Source organism: Terrapene carolina, unplaced genomic scaffold (assembly GCF_002925995.2).
Source record: "Terrapene carolina triunguis isolate 2854851 unplaced genomic scaffold, T_m_triunguis-2.0 Scaffold58, whole genome shotgun sequence".
NCBI lineage: Eukaryota > Metazoa > Chordata > Testudines > Emydidae > Terrapene > Terrapene triunguis.
The window spans coordinates 110497901-110512242 of NW_020664409.1; the positions used below are offsets into that span (position 1 = coordinate 110497901).

The 14342-nt window shown below is 45.7% G+C and overlaps 1 protein-coding gene across 1 annotated transcript in view; it reads right to left on the reverse strand.

Annotated features, from left to right (window-relative positions):
• Positions 1-14342, reverse strand: part of ZC3H3 (zinc finger CCCH-type containing 3) — a 330785-nt gene that overhangs the window by 77048 nt on the left and 239395 nt on the right. The window contains exon 8 of the mRNA XM_024218536.3: positions 11632-11763. Coding sequence (XP_024074304.3) covers positions 11632-11763 — 132 coding nt within the window. The remainder of the gene's footprint in view (positions 1-11631; positions 11764-14342) is intronic.

Sequence of the window (14342 nt, forward strand, 5' to 3'; positions counted from 1 at the left end):
AGCAATGTTAAAGCGCTGCCGCGGCAAAGGACCCTGCAGCACTTTAACATCCCTGCCCCTTTTGCCCCCCTCGGCTGCCAATGGGCGGGGGGAGCAAAGGGAGCAGCTGCCCCGGGGGTGGCAATTTAAAAGGGCCCGGGGCTCCGGATGCCGCTACCGCAGCAGCGGCGTCCAGAGCCCCGGGCCCTTTAAATCACCACGGGAGCCCTGGGCGGCGCAGGCCAGGTGGCCTGGAAGGACTGGCTGGGGGGTGCTGATCCCCAACCCCACCCCTTCCCCCTGAGGCCCTGCCCCTTCTGGGGGCCGGAGCCGCCCCTGCCCCATACCGTTAAGGGTCCTGAGTTACTTTCACATTCGTCCATAGAGACACATTTATAAACATCTCTCTTAAGATTAGTCATCCAGGGCCAGACCGTCAGTGTGTGTAAGTAAGTACAGTTCCTTCCCGGCTGATTTACACCAGCTGAGGATATGGTTCTCAGTAGATGTAGCACACAAACCAGCATCTAACTACTACAGTGACTAGCATTCCATAAACACCTACGACCGATCTGTTGGAACAGCGCCGTCTGGTTCTAATTTAGACTGCACGTTCCTCTGATCAAGGCTGGAGTCTCTCTCTATGGCTGCCCAGCGCCAGGCATACAGAGCAATGCTAGACTATAATAATAATGGTGCCTGCTGGAGTGGATACGGACATCCTGACTAGCCTGCCATAACCTGACACATAAGACTTGAGCTGGAGGCCAGGAAGACGTTCATGTCCAGGGCTCGGATAATGGGACAGCCCGTATGTGGATCAGCTCCATTCACACATCTGTCAGAACGGCTGCCGAGGGAAGGCTTTCAGGCCCTATCAATGGAAATGTTCAGAAAGAGATTAGGTGGCGCCCAGAGGGGGTGGGTGAAGAGCAGGGCCTTTCATACACATTCATCACTGGCGAATATTCTCAAGAGAGAGGTCTTCTTGTGGCAACCTCGCCACCCAACCCCTAAGCCTACATGTAGGCAACAAGAGTGCTTGGTCGTGATGTAATGAAGGGGCAGCATTAAGCAGCGACTATTCTGGGTTTTTAGCTATGCCTCACTTCTTATTTATCTTTAACAGCAGGTCAGCTGTTTACTCCCTCGGGTACCTTTATTAATACATACATTAGCCTTGTGGTCTGCAGCCCTCCTGCGCTCAGATCTCCAGGTCACTGAGCTGTTCCCCATGTGTCCCTGCCCTCTCTCATCTGGGTCTCATCTCAGTGCCCAGGTTGAGCATGGCTGAACTGACATGCAACAACCCACAAAACCATGCAGGGAAGGGCTTTGGGCTTCTTTGGTTAAAATAATCTCTGGAAACTCTAAAGAAAGCCCGGGACCAGGCTGTATCTAGCAGAAAGCATCTCTGCCTGCAGAGCGATGGACTCTTCCCCACTGAGACAGAAGCAGTTTCACAGTGAAGTTCAGACTGAATGACATATGGACTATAGCTTGAAAATCTCTAAGGAATGACACGCTATGGATTGGACATGCCCTGCGAGGTCTTTTCCAGCCCTGTGCGTGTAAAGGGGTCATGGAACAATTGTTTCCTGCTCCCCTGTCATTCTTCTCTGAAGCATTGGGTAGAAGCAACTGTCAGAGAGACAAGATATGACTGGATGGATCAACCCTGGTGCGATGTAGCAATTCCTATGTTCCTGAGAGCCAGCGAAAGCCAGCACATTCCTGATGATGGGAGAGAATGTGAACCATGGCAGAGAGTTTACCATGGAACGTTATCACATCATAAAAAGTTCCAGTCCAGATGTGGATTCACATGGTGCTAATTGCCAGGAGCAGCTCACTGGGAATCCTCAAATCCTGGAGTAAGGGAGTCAGTGAGTGTTACATTCTTTTTCTCGTATGCAGACTTCGGGGCTCGATGTCCAGGTTCCGTAAGCAGAGGACAGCCTCTGTATCAAGGGAGGCTAGGTGTTGTAAGCTGCTCTCCAGATGTCGAGCTGGGCACTCTTCCACCGTGTGAGTTATTGCCTGCAAAGCTGGACCATAGTAGCAGCATGGAGAGGAAACTGGGCCAATCCAGTGCATAGTTGTGGCAACTTCGGATGAGCCAGAGCCTCTTGAGCCTGGTCAAAGGTGGACAATCAAGTGGACAAGGAGGCAGTGCAGTGATGGACTCCTGAATGTACTTAGTGTGTTAGACTCTTTCCCCCAGCGATGCTTCCAATCTATACAAAGGTTGTTTTCAGCCCCTTGGAGCTGCTGATCATACATGCATGGGAAAGGGGCAGAAGCGCACTTGTCCAGGACTACGTGAGCTGCTGTAGCAAAAGGGTGGAGAGCGCAGCCGTGATGTCCCACCCCTGTCTGCATGAGTGGGATTCCTCCCTTGGATATGAGCAGACCAACGAACTGGCGCTGCGTGTTTCCTGTCCAAGAATGCGGCATTGGTCAACAGGAAATGTGACAGTTTGGTTCCAACTGTCACAGCTCTCCAGGCAGATGTAACAGTAATGGCATCTCCTCAAAGGTCTGGTGGAGTTCTGTGAGCTAGCACATACAAACTGGAGGTTGGTGTAGAATTCAAGGAGCCACTAATAATACAGGTTGCCAAATTCAGCTGTGTCGACAAACGGAGTGTGGCAACTGAGCCCCAAACCACAGAGCAGCCACAGCTGGAGCAAACAGCAGGGCCAGTACAGATTTGTGAAAGACCGAAGGGTCTGCTCGCTGGGCGGTTCCTGCTAGTTTTCGTATCGAGGCAGTACGGAAAGAGATCTTCATTTTCAAGTATTCCAGGGGAGGCTGATATGTCAGGCTACAGTTGAGGTTTACTCCCAAGTATATGACAACTGTTTGGAACGGCAGTAACTGTCCTTGTACATGTACCAAGAGGGGACGACTGGCAAGAGCGTTACATGAGGACTGGAGTTATGCAATCATGAATGGGCTGGGAGATGTGTGTGCGTGATCTGCACAACAGTGAATGGTGGAGATTTGCAGAGGTGAGTGGGCAGGAAGGATCCACAAGACAATCTCTCCACTAAGCTGCTGTGCAGACTATGACCTTTCTGCACTTTATCAGCAAACTGTCGGGGACAGATGAGAGGCAGAGATGGAAGGGAAGACCACACAGTAAAGGGCCTCGTATTTCATTTATTTTTCACACGTGGCAGGGGCAGCCCAGGGAAGGAAATGAGTACTGACCCTGGTATAGTGGCAGTTTAAAGTAGGATTGCAGAAACGTACTAGAGACCCGCTGGAACTGGTACAAGACCCCCAGCAGGAGCCAGCAATCTGCATACTCTTGCCCACCCCCCTAAAGTTTACCCAGACAGCAAATTAGCTTTTGAAGGGATTGGGGGTGGGAAGGGAGTCAAACTTTGAGAAAGGGTGGTCACGTTACAGACTGATTCCGGCAGGGGTGGAAACAGAGAAAGGAAGAGCCGGTGTCTCCACGGTCTAGCCACACAACTGTACTTAGCACCAAGCTTGGTAGCGTACACAAAGATAGTTCAGGAAGGGTGCATACAGAGTGAACGAACATGCATCTGAAGGGATGGAAGCAATCAGATGCCATATTGCCAACCTTAACCATGCAAAAATCATAAGACGGACCCACCAAATCATGAGATTGACTTATGAGATTTTTTTTTTAAATAATCTGGGTTCTTTGTATTTGCCTTCTAGTTTTTGAGCCTGTAGGGTTCATGTTTTCAAACTTTTCTGTACAATTATGAAGACTAGAAACTTACGTTTTTTTAAAAAAGGGAACCTGAGAGTCTCACATATTCACAGGACTCCAGGAGTTGGGGCTTTAAGTAAAACACAACATATTGCAATATTTGCAATAAAATCATGAGAGCTGGCAACACGTTTTACAAATTCATTTCTGCTTTTATGAAGCCAACAAACACATCAGTATTCACACAGTGAACCATGTACTTAGGTACTTACCCATGTCACATACACAGATCAGTTTTAGCTATAACTGCCTTCAGCCACCAGAATGAGAGGGTTCGTCTTAATATTATATGGACCTGTGCTCAGGTGCCAACGTTTCTAAGGGTAGAAGAAGTGCTTTACAAAACTTTATACGACTAGACATTTTTTCATGACTTCAAAAATCCAGTTCATACTATTTGTATTTTTAAATTTCAACATTCCCTTGCCTCATGCTAGTATATGGGATCCAGGAAGGAAGATGGACTGGAAACAGGAAGTGAAAGTTATCAATCTAGCTTCATTCCCCAAGCCTAGTAAAGGGTAAGAAAAGTGAACAGGAGGGTGTGGTGCTTAATGATTAGAGCAGAGAACCTGGAATTAAGATTCACGAGTTTTAGTCCCAGCCCTGACAGACTCACTATTTGCCCAAAGGTTACCTGGGCGAATAAAGACTCCCCTTCAGGCTGACCCATGGAAAGCCATGTTGAGTCCATCGTTCCTGGAAGCTGCTCTTTGTATGCATGTCAGTTTTAATGTCTAGCCTTTTCTATTTGGTTTTGCAACTGCGCACAACTCAGAAGCAACCTCAGAAGCTTCCATGATGTTCTGTTAACATCATGACCCCCGTTAGGTCCCGATCCTTCAACCTGATTTACGCCCATGTAGAGTCCCACTGAAGTCAATTGGGCTTAGCATGGGTGTTGGGGGCTGTCTATCAAGATTTGATTTAACACCTCAAACATGCATGTGCAATATTTTTTTATTCCAGTCACCAGACCCTTTCTCCAGAGTCCATTCTGCAATACACTGACAGACTTGCATTCTGCTTTGAATGGCATTTCACTCTCTCAGGACTCAGCAAAAACTTCACCGTAGTCCATTATTTTCAGGCACCCAGCACTCTGGCATCTGGCTTCTTGCTTTGGTGTTTAATTTAATTGTTCCCAATAGAGAGAAATAGCACTCAACCTCCAACCCCCTGCTCCACAGAAACCTGCCATGGGAAAACCCTCCTGAAGCTATGACCCATAGTCAAACAAGTAGCTGACCGAAAAGATATGCCTTTTGCCATGCTGAGAAGGCCGGTAAATACAGACTCTGATCTCCAGTCCTCCAGAGCACACCTCTAAGAATCACTCAGCTAATGCCAGCTATCATGATGGGGCATGGAGAGAGAGGCAGTCTAGTTTCTAAGGTAGGACAGCATGTAATATGGAGAGGGTCTCAATAATATCACAAAGTGTAGAGTTAAGATACATACAGCATCATGTTTACAGCTGACTGTACTATCAGATAGAAGAGCTCTTATCACCATAGGTACTGGGACTAGGGGTTCTGAGGAGGTGGCAGCACCCCCGACTTGGTTTCCATCATATACAGGTGTCACAGTTTGGTTCAATGACTCTCAGCACCCCCACTATGCATATTGTTCCAGCACCATGAAATCAGAAGAGAAAAGTATGTACAATTATACTTTCACTGACTGCTTAGCCACCATGATATTTGTTTCTGTGCTCCCCTTTAGTAAGTTACACGTACACCCTAGCATGGGTCTTTCCACCACCACGACTTAATGCCTTTGCTTTGTTAACTCAAGGATAGAGCAATTGGCTAGGACCCCTGAGATCCAGGTTCTAGACTCACTACTAATTCCATCCTGTATATTATTAATGGTGTGTATAATGCTGCCTTATTAAGGACTTGTGTGTACATTTGTATAAGAATTGTTCCATCTTTAACAGATCAGATGACTTCTAATCTCTACGATTTACACGACTACAAATGGGAAAACACGTTGGCAATTTGGGAAAGAAAGATTAGGGCTCCCTCATCCCATCTCATTTCTTAGCCGTTACTGTTTAAGTCACAGGGCACAGATACTGTAAAACAACTGGCATCATTTTCATTAAAAGCTCATACGTGTATGCGCCGTGTGCAGCCCAAAGCTATAACCTGGGAGAGGAGCAAAGGTTGAGCGTATCATCCTGAGTGTTCTGGAAGAAATTCTGAAAAGTACTTACGACGAGACACTGGAAACAGCGTGCAATAAATTATAAATAATAATGGATATTTTTATGGGCATCTAATAAAAATCAGAAGTGGAACTTCTTCAGTGAAACACTGTGAGGTACACAAGAGTGCAGGGAAGAGCAGGAGAAGCAGCTTAGAACCTCGGTACCCAAACAGCTAATTTTCTAATCACTGAACATCCTTTTTTACCTTTATTTTTACATGATGCTACATCGACCCCAACCCCACTTCCTTGCCTTGTCCTTTTACAGGTAAAATTGCAGACGGTTGGGCTATGCTGCAGCTCGGACACAGAACGAGAAGCGATTTACTCTCGGCCTAAATTATTCAAAAGAAAAGGGACTGCGCATCTTTAACAAGCCATCATTTTATGAAGCAAGGTTAACATTTTTACTTGATTCAGTAGAATATTATAAACTCTCTCGGGTCCATTTGAGGACTTTCTTCTTGGAGCAAAAGAAACAGACTCAGCACTTTTTATATTATTTAGAGAATAAAATTAACCCTCAATGGCCCAAGCTGGTATTACTCCTCCCCAGTTAAATATGGCACGCTCAGCAATTTCCCCCCCATATATAATTACAGGCTGCTATCCATCATCTGTAGGAGAATGCTTTTCTGACACTCCAAAAGTGACGCGGTAAGCACTTTTACTAATAGAATAAATATTCTAAATATCTCTTTTATATTTTCATTTAAATTGGAATATTTTAAAATAATTGTACACATAGTGCCTGGATGGCTAGTACTGCGTTTAGAGGGAGATTGCCAGATTACTTTATTTCACCTGGGAGGGAACGTTTACTCTTCACCCAGTCCCCTCCCTGTACTGCTACAAAATGTAATTAGGCCAAAAGGTTAATTTATTAGCATTTTTCTCCTCTGCTGCTGCTATTCCACTCACCTTATAGCTCTTCCTTTTCGCTTTTCTTCCTCCCTTTTGATGGTTCTCCTTTGCAGTTCTCTCTCCTATGGAATCTGTACATTTCATGCTGCTTTAGCAAATCCATCCGGCACAATCCTATGTCACAGCTGAACCGCCACATGGTCTGTGACAGTGCATGTGCCTGCTCCATCAATGGGGAAACAGTGGCTCCCTCCCCTCACCGCAGAATCTGAGGACCTGTTGCTCCAACTCTGCTTCTCTACTCCCCACAACAAAATGTATCTCTACCCACCCTCAAGAGAAAAGCCCACAGCCAGAGTTATGGGGTTATGCCCTGGGAGTAAATCTACTGGAGCCTTCATCCCTATAGGGCTGGACTCCACTGCTGCAGAAACAATCCCAGAGCAGAGCAGCAAATTTCTGGATTGTAGCCTTGTTTGCAAGAATTGTAACCTCGACCAAAGGCAGGAAAAATGAATCAGGCCTCCTCAGGCTCCATTTTAGAGCAGCACATGCTCAGATATACAATGGTTAAGTCCCCAATGGATGGTAGCCTAAAATGTAAGGGGGGGAAATTTCTAAGACCAACAAGTGTGCAAAACTGTGCCTAGGCAAACACTTATTCACGTGTATCTATGAAATGCAATAAAATAAGGTCATCCTACTGGGATGGCGCCCTGAGGTTTGGCAGACCCAATATCAACAAATTATTACTTCATTAGTAGTTTGTTTTTCAGCCGAAGAGCCAGTGCAAAGCACTGTTTGCGAAGTTCCTGTCAGGTTTAAATATGGTGTCCAGGTTCTCTAACTAGGAGAGGTGGTTTTTCCCTGAACTTCATACCTGACAGCATATACACCTCCTTTTTCATGAACAAAAGCAGCTGTGGCAAGAGAAAAAGCCCTTTTGGAGGCACTTACCTGACATCTTTTCTCTACCAAAGGCTTCCAAAACATGTCCTATTATGGGGAAATTTCATGGACAGGAGTAGACGACTTTTCTTGGCAGCCTAGGTGAACAGAAGCTAACTGAATACGTGTAGGATTCTACAGGACAGAATGACATAATGCAGACAGTGGTGAAATGGCCTGTCAGAAAACCCACCGCAGTAGCCTATGCTACAACCGAACAGGCAAACGGTTCAGATTCATAGTGAAAGTGCATAACGAAGCGGGGGCTGGATGTCTTTCAGAATCTTTGCCGTTTTCAGCCAAAGACATTGTTTATTCTGTTTGAAAATTAACTGCCCAATTCTTTATGAACTATGACTTCCTGCTTCCAAAGCAGGGAGGGCTCTCACATGACAACATCCTTGGAAAGCATGGTCTTGCCTAAAAGGGTTTGAGATGAGAACGAGAGGACAAGAAATGTCGGTTCATATCCTCGCTCACCACAGCGGTAAGAGATGGGAGATGAAAGGGAAACTGTTATATTAAAAGGTGAAGCAAAGCCCGCAGAATTAATGTGAGTAGATTGAAGGGAACCTTAAACAAAGAAAGGAGATCTCTAGCAGATACATCTAGCTCTCGAGTTAGAAAGCCATAAGGGTTCAGTACTGCAGGAGGCACCCTGCAACGTTCTACAAGGCTGGAGGCTTGTGAAAATGTCTCCAATCCCACAAAGAGCGGGTTTGAAAAGCAATATGACTGAATGGATGGGAAAGGAATTACCACCAACCTGCCTTTCCCATCCAACAAATCTGCAACAGCTACAGGCAACATTCTAAATGAGAGGGCTCTCTCTGAAAGACACATTTGTTTTCTGTCTAATGAACGTTGAACCTCAAACAGTGGCAAATCTATGGTCTAGAAATGCAGCTGGAAATTTCACAAGATCAGGCTCTCACCAGAATTTCAAGGACAGAAATACCATGGAAACGACCTCTTCTCTTAGCATGTCATATTTCTACTTCATGCCCCAGCTGAAGCTAGCAAGTGCAAACACAAGCATACCAAATTCTAAACAGAAGATGTTCCCTGAATAATTCTGAACTTCAAAAATAGTTTGGGGCAAGTTCTGGATAAATGATCAGGTCTGGTCTTACTTGAGTCAAAGTGTCCATCCTTGTTTGTCTGCCCCCTCCAGGCCAAAGTGCTAAATACCCAATGGGAAAGCCGTGAGCCATGTTAAAAGTGAAAACACGAATCTCTTGATCACACAGATATGATGTTACCTCAATGTGGCATCAGTTTGAAGTCTATAACCTTTTAACAAATTAATACCTTATAGTTACTGAATGTGTGAGAGAATGTTGGTCTATTTCAGTACTTCCCAAGCCATGGTCCATGGACCACGAGTTATTCAGAGTTCTAGCTGGTCACATGGTACTGGGTCTCCTTATTTTCATTTGCTATATCACTTTAAGACCATCTATAGACATATTCAATACTTCCCTAATATTAAATTTCCCGCAATTCCAGAAGTTGCCTTAGGAATGTTATAGGATCAGAGGGGATGCAGTCTCCTAAAAATTATGTGATGACGACGGGAAGGGGGCACTGGCCTGTGAGATATTGGATGGGAGGAGCTGGAGTCCATGCGAGATGCTCTCTATTACAGCATGGATTAGACCACGAAAATGGTTGGGATCCCCTAGACTATAACAGCCATTATCTGGCAGGAGACTTTAGACTTCTAGAGGATTGAGTACTGAGCTCATTGGTTTTATCACAGCTTATTCAGAAAGCTTTGATCACCCTGTTTAAAATTCATACATTCAATTGTGACACTTCTATCACAACCATTTTATTTTCTACAGCTTCCTCTGATTGATTTTTAATTTCTATTTCCATTAATCAAAATGTATCAAAGTTCAGAGTGTTCAGACCTTTAGGTAAGACTGAAGATCACGTGCATTTGTGAATGATCTTATAATTATTACTTTGTTAACAATAATTAGTTAGTTTTACACTGTCACTCTCATACTAGAAACCTGACTCAAATTCCTTTCTATTTTTGCTGTAAATAGCTGCTGGTACAATTTTGCAGGTGCAAATTCATTTGCAAATAACATAAGTTAAAAGTATTCGTGTCCACATCTGTGCCTGCAATTAACACAGTAAATACAGTGTCGCTTCACAAGCACCTGCGAAATTGGACTCGGTTATTTGCTAGCACAAAGTGGAGGCCAAGGTAAGATGCCTTTTAAAAAGTTATTTGTGTAACTGAGCCATGTAATTGCAAAGACCCCATTGAAAATCACTGCAGCTTTTAGCCAAAGCAGCAGTAGAATGAACAGAACTACGTAGTAGGATGTAAAGCCATGTGTCTTGGCACAGTGGGGAAAGGGAAATACTGGCTGTCTTTTTCACTTAGTTCAACCAAGCCACGTAACGGCCGCACAGAAAAGAAAGCTCTATAAAGCTGTGAAGCAGACAAAGTTCCTGGTGACTAGTCTAACCAACAGCACAATTTGGGTGAAGAGGAGCTATGCAGGCACAGACTCGGAAGAACAGAGCTCTCCCGTGCATTCCTGCGAGCACAGGTTTCCCTGTAGACCAGATGGGGCATCTCAGTGACTCACACCGTCTCCAGTCCAGCCCCTTGAGCAGGTTTTGGGAGGTGGAGGGAGGGGCCCACCTTCCATCCCCAAAGCCAGGCATTTCTGCTAAGCTCTGACTTTACCAAGTGAATCTTCGCAGCCTTGCCAAGGACAGCATGTGGGGAACAGAGGCGATGCAGGCTCTAATAACTGAGAAATTAAGCAGACTTTGGACCTCTGGGTAGCATACTCCTTAAGCAGCAGAGAGAGACCATAGAAGGTCTCAGAGTGGAAAGATGTCAGACCAAGCTCAACTTTTATTTCTATTGCATGCTGCCCAAATCACTCCTTTTTAGACGGAAGTTTCTGAGACTTCTCCATGTCTCTCTCCAGGATGACATGTTCCTTTATGCTGCTGCTCTTCCTACGCATAGGGTCATCAGCTGAAGTGTCAGGAGCTTGGGGACAGCTTTGCGCATCCACTCTAGATATCTATGAAGCCCACTAGGGACCTCACTATGGCAATCTGATTAACATGGGAGGCATCCGGACAGGATGGTTATGGCCACCAGGACAAAACTGGCAGACAGATGGCTAGAAATGCAAGTTCAATTTCCCAAGTCCTATGATGTTTCACAACACTGAGTTTTCAATGAGGAAGGGTGGCCTCAAAGAGACAGGGCTTCAGGTCTCACCTCTGCCACAGACCTCCTGTGTGTGCCCTTGGCGAGTCACATAGAACCTCTATGCCTAGGTTCTCTCTCTGTAACAGGGAAGGAATAAAACCTCCCTTTTCCCACCCCATGTCTGTGTTATCTACTTAGATTGTCAGCTCTTCAGGGCAGGGACTGTCTCTTACTATACATACAGCACCTTGCACAGTGTGGCACCGATCTCAGCTGGGCCTTTAGGTGCAACGGTAATACTATACAACCGACAACAAACAGCACTAAGTGTTGGAAGTTTTGCAGAATCTCTGAAGAATTCCACCCTGGTGGCTCTGCTAGGAGAATACGCTGATGGCACCATACTGCAGCCCTTTTGCTTCTTTTCTCTGTGTGTAAGGAAACAGCCCTTTTGCCCATAAACCTTTGGAAATGCACAGGGCTGCTGTTCATCATGTCCAGGTGTTCCACAGCTTTCAGCTCTACTACTCCCCTCGGTGTCGTAACCAGCATGAAAAACAGCTTGTGGGTTACCAATACACCTACCTTCCCTCCTGCAGGGACTCAGCACTGCCTATCAATCACAGCAGTCAACTGAAACCGAGAAAGACGCACCGAGAGCCAGTCACCTCTTTACCTTTTCGCCCAGGGGGCAGTAGCCTTTGAGGAAATCCTGGCACACTTCAGCTTTCCTGGACACGTAGACGTGGCTGTAGGGGCAGTCGCTGTTGTTGCAGATTCCTTTCAGGAAGTATAAGCACACTGGCATCTGCAAGGGTAGAAGATGATCAAACGGTTACCCCTCCCGCGTAGATTAGGAGCCGTTCCAACACCCAGAACTGAAATAAAACCATGACATGCATAAAATTAAGATATGCCTTTTGCCAGCCACTGATCCCGGGGGTATTTTTAGATCTTCTATCAGTCTCTTGCAACAGAGCTCTCTGACATTACATGGTCCCAGTGTATACACGCAGGGGGCACACACACTGCTTTAGCATCCTTCAGGCTAGCTCCGAATGGGGTGGAATTAATGAAATTGCAATCGTGGTGAAAAGTGCCCCTTTACAACACAGTGAAGTGATGGGGGAGTCGCTAATAACTCATAAACGTCACTGGCGGGGCCTTACTGGCACAAGCTCCGTGTCAGATTGAACTTCCTTTGCCACCATAAAGCTGCCAAAGCTACTGAGTAACCTTGAATTGGAGAGAAGCAGGTTGTTGCTCTCCAAATGCTTTCAATGCTTTTAAGCAGAAGTCTCACTGTCCTGGGCTTAAACTTCATTTTCAGGGAACACCGAGTCCGGCATTCCCTGGAGATGGAACTTCAGGAATCTCAGACAACTTGGTCCTAAAACAGAGGTTCTCAACCCAAGGGACATGACCCCTAGAGGGTTGAAACTGAGGCGTCTCACCTTGATCTTTCCTGTTGCTAATCAGGAATGAGGGGGTGGGCTAGAAGGGAAAGGGCCCCATCAAGGGGTCCCGGGATGGAGAAGGTTGAGAATCACTCTTCTAACACATTTTAAATTTTTCTTTCACCAGCAACTGTCTCGCTTCAAACCCAGATTTCAGAACCGGTTTTCCCTAGGTGTGTGACCTAGGCCACTGGAAGTCTTTGTCTTGGCTAGAAAAGGAAGAGGATACACACTATAGTGTATGTTTCTTTACTTTAAAAGGCGACCATGGAGCAGAATGCCATGGGGAACACTGAAAGGAAAAGGACAGGTCTGATTCTTTCCCCGGGGCGCTCTCGTTCTGCAATGACATACAAGTGTGTCAGACAACCGGTGCCTCAGATCTGCAGGCAGATCTCGACAGAATGCACATTCCGGAAGCCATTCTTTACAGTCGTTTTGCGATACTACAAGCAAAGTGAAACCGTGAGAAATCAAGGATCCTTATGGTCATGCCTCAAACCACAAACTTTACCTTCACACAGCTGTTATAATTAAAAACAAATTACCAGCCTGCTGTGATATTTCAGATTTTTCAGTCACCGGCTACTGCATTCAACTTCCAAAACTGACTAGCCAGTTACAAATCTGTGCTTTAGCCCATAAGAGAATGTAGCCCTTTGGATCTGTGCCGATCCCCTATTCGCAGATGGCAATGTGCAGTTTCCGAAGCTGCTGTTATGGTCCATTTGTCCTCCCCTCTCCGTGCTTTGCTCTTCATTCCTGATCCCCCCCGCCCCACAGAGACACACTGATCACCTAAATTCAAAATTTACTTACTGCACGGCAGCATATCAATCCCTCAGTTCACAGGTATCATCTTATTCCTGCCGGTTCAAATATCCCCAACCCAATATTTACAATTCTGCAATAACTGCAGCTGATGTTCTATGGAAAAGTCCATTTCCCTGAAGGACAGATTAGGGTTTTCACTAAATGGGCTCACTTGAGTGAGACACACAGAGGGGGGTGGGGGTGGGGGAAGCAGAAAGGAAAGAAAAGAAGAGGGAAGAGTTTATTTTTAATTGTCTTTTAACTGCAGACATTAACATAAAGGACAAGGCTCTAGGGCTATCTTTTTTGTTGGTGGTGGTGGTGACCGTAAATGATTCCTTTAATGTAGTTTTTGATATAGAACCCAAATTAGCTCTAATAAAAAGGGATAATAAAGCCGGCTCTTATACAAAAATAAACTCCTCCTAGCTGTCAAGCCTGAACCATTATCAAGAGGAAGCCACATTCTCATTTCAATTAACCTTGTTTGCACCCCACTACGTCCACGCAAATAACAATAACATTAATTCAAGGCACTGGTGCGGGGCCTCCATATTAGACAGCTTTGAATATGTACATGCTTTGGAGCTGGCAGCTAATGAACCCGAAACTCAACGTGAATTTCCAAATTGCTCACAACAGAGTTTTGAAGCTCTATTAGGGAGAAAAATGCTGATTCTTTTCGAGTTCCTCAAGGGGAAAAGCTGTTGTAACAGCAGCATGCCTCTGCCCAAGTCCTAGCCTCTCGCTAACCTTCATTCGCAAACCCATTCATTCACACTTACTGTTCTCCAGGAAGAGGCAAGGCCTGCTTCTCCACACAGCCCCACCCCACAACACAACAGCAATTTCAGATCCACTCTTGGCCAAGCTGGCTTTCTTCTGGATGCCTGCTCCTCAAAGGGGCTGCGGCTGAACCTTCATCCCGCACCTTTACCTGCCCTCCTGTCAATACCTTCCTCGCTTTCTCTGCCATTGATACTCTAACAGCAGCTTTGCTTTTCAGACTGTACGCAGGGTACCAGTGCAAATGAAACTGATCTCCCTCAAGGTCTACTTAATCCTGCCTCAACACCAGGGATGGACTAGGTGCCTCAACTCAGGGGATGGACCTCTG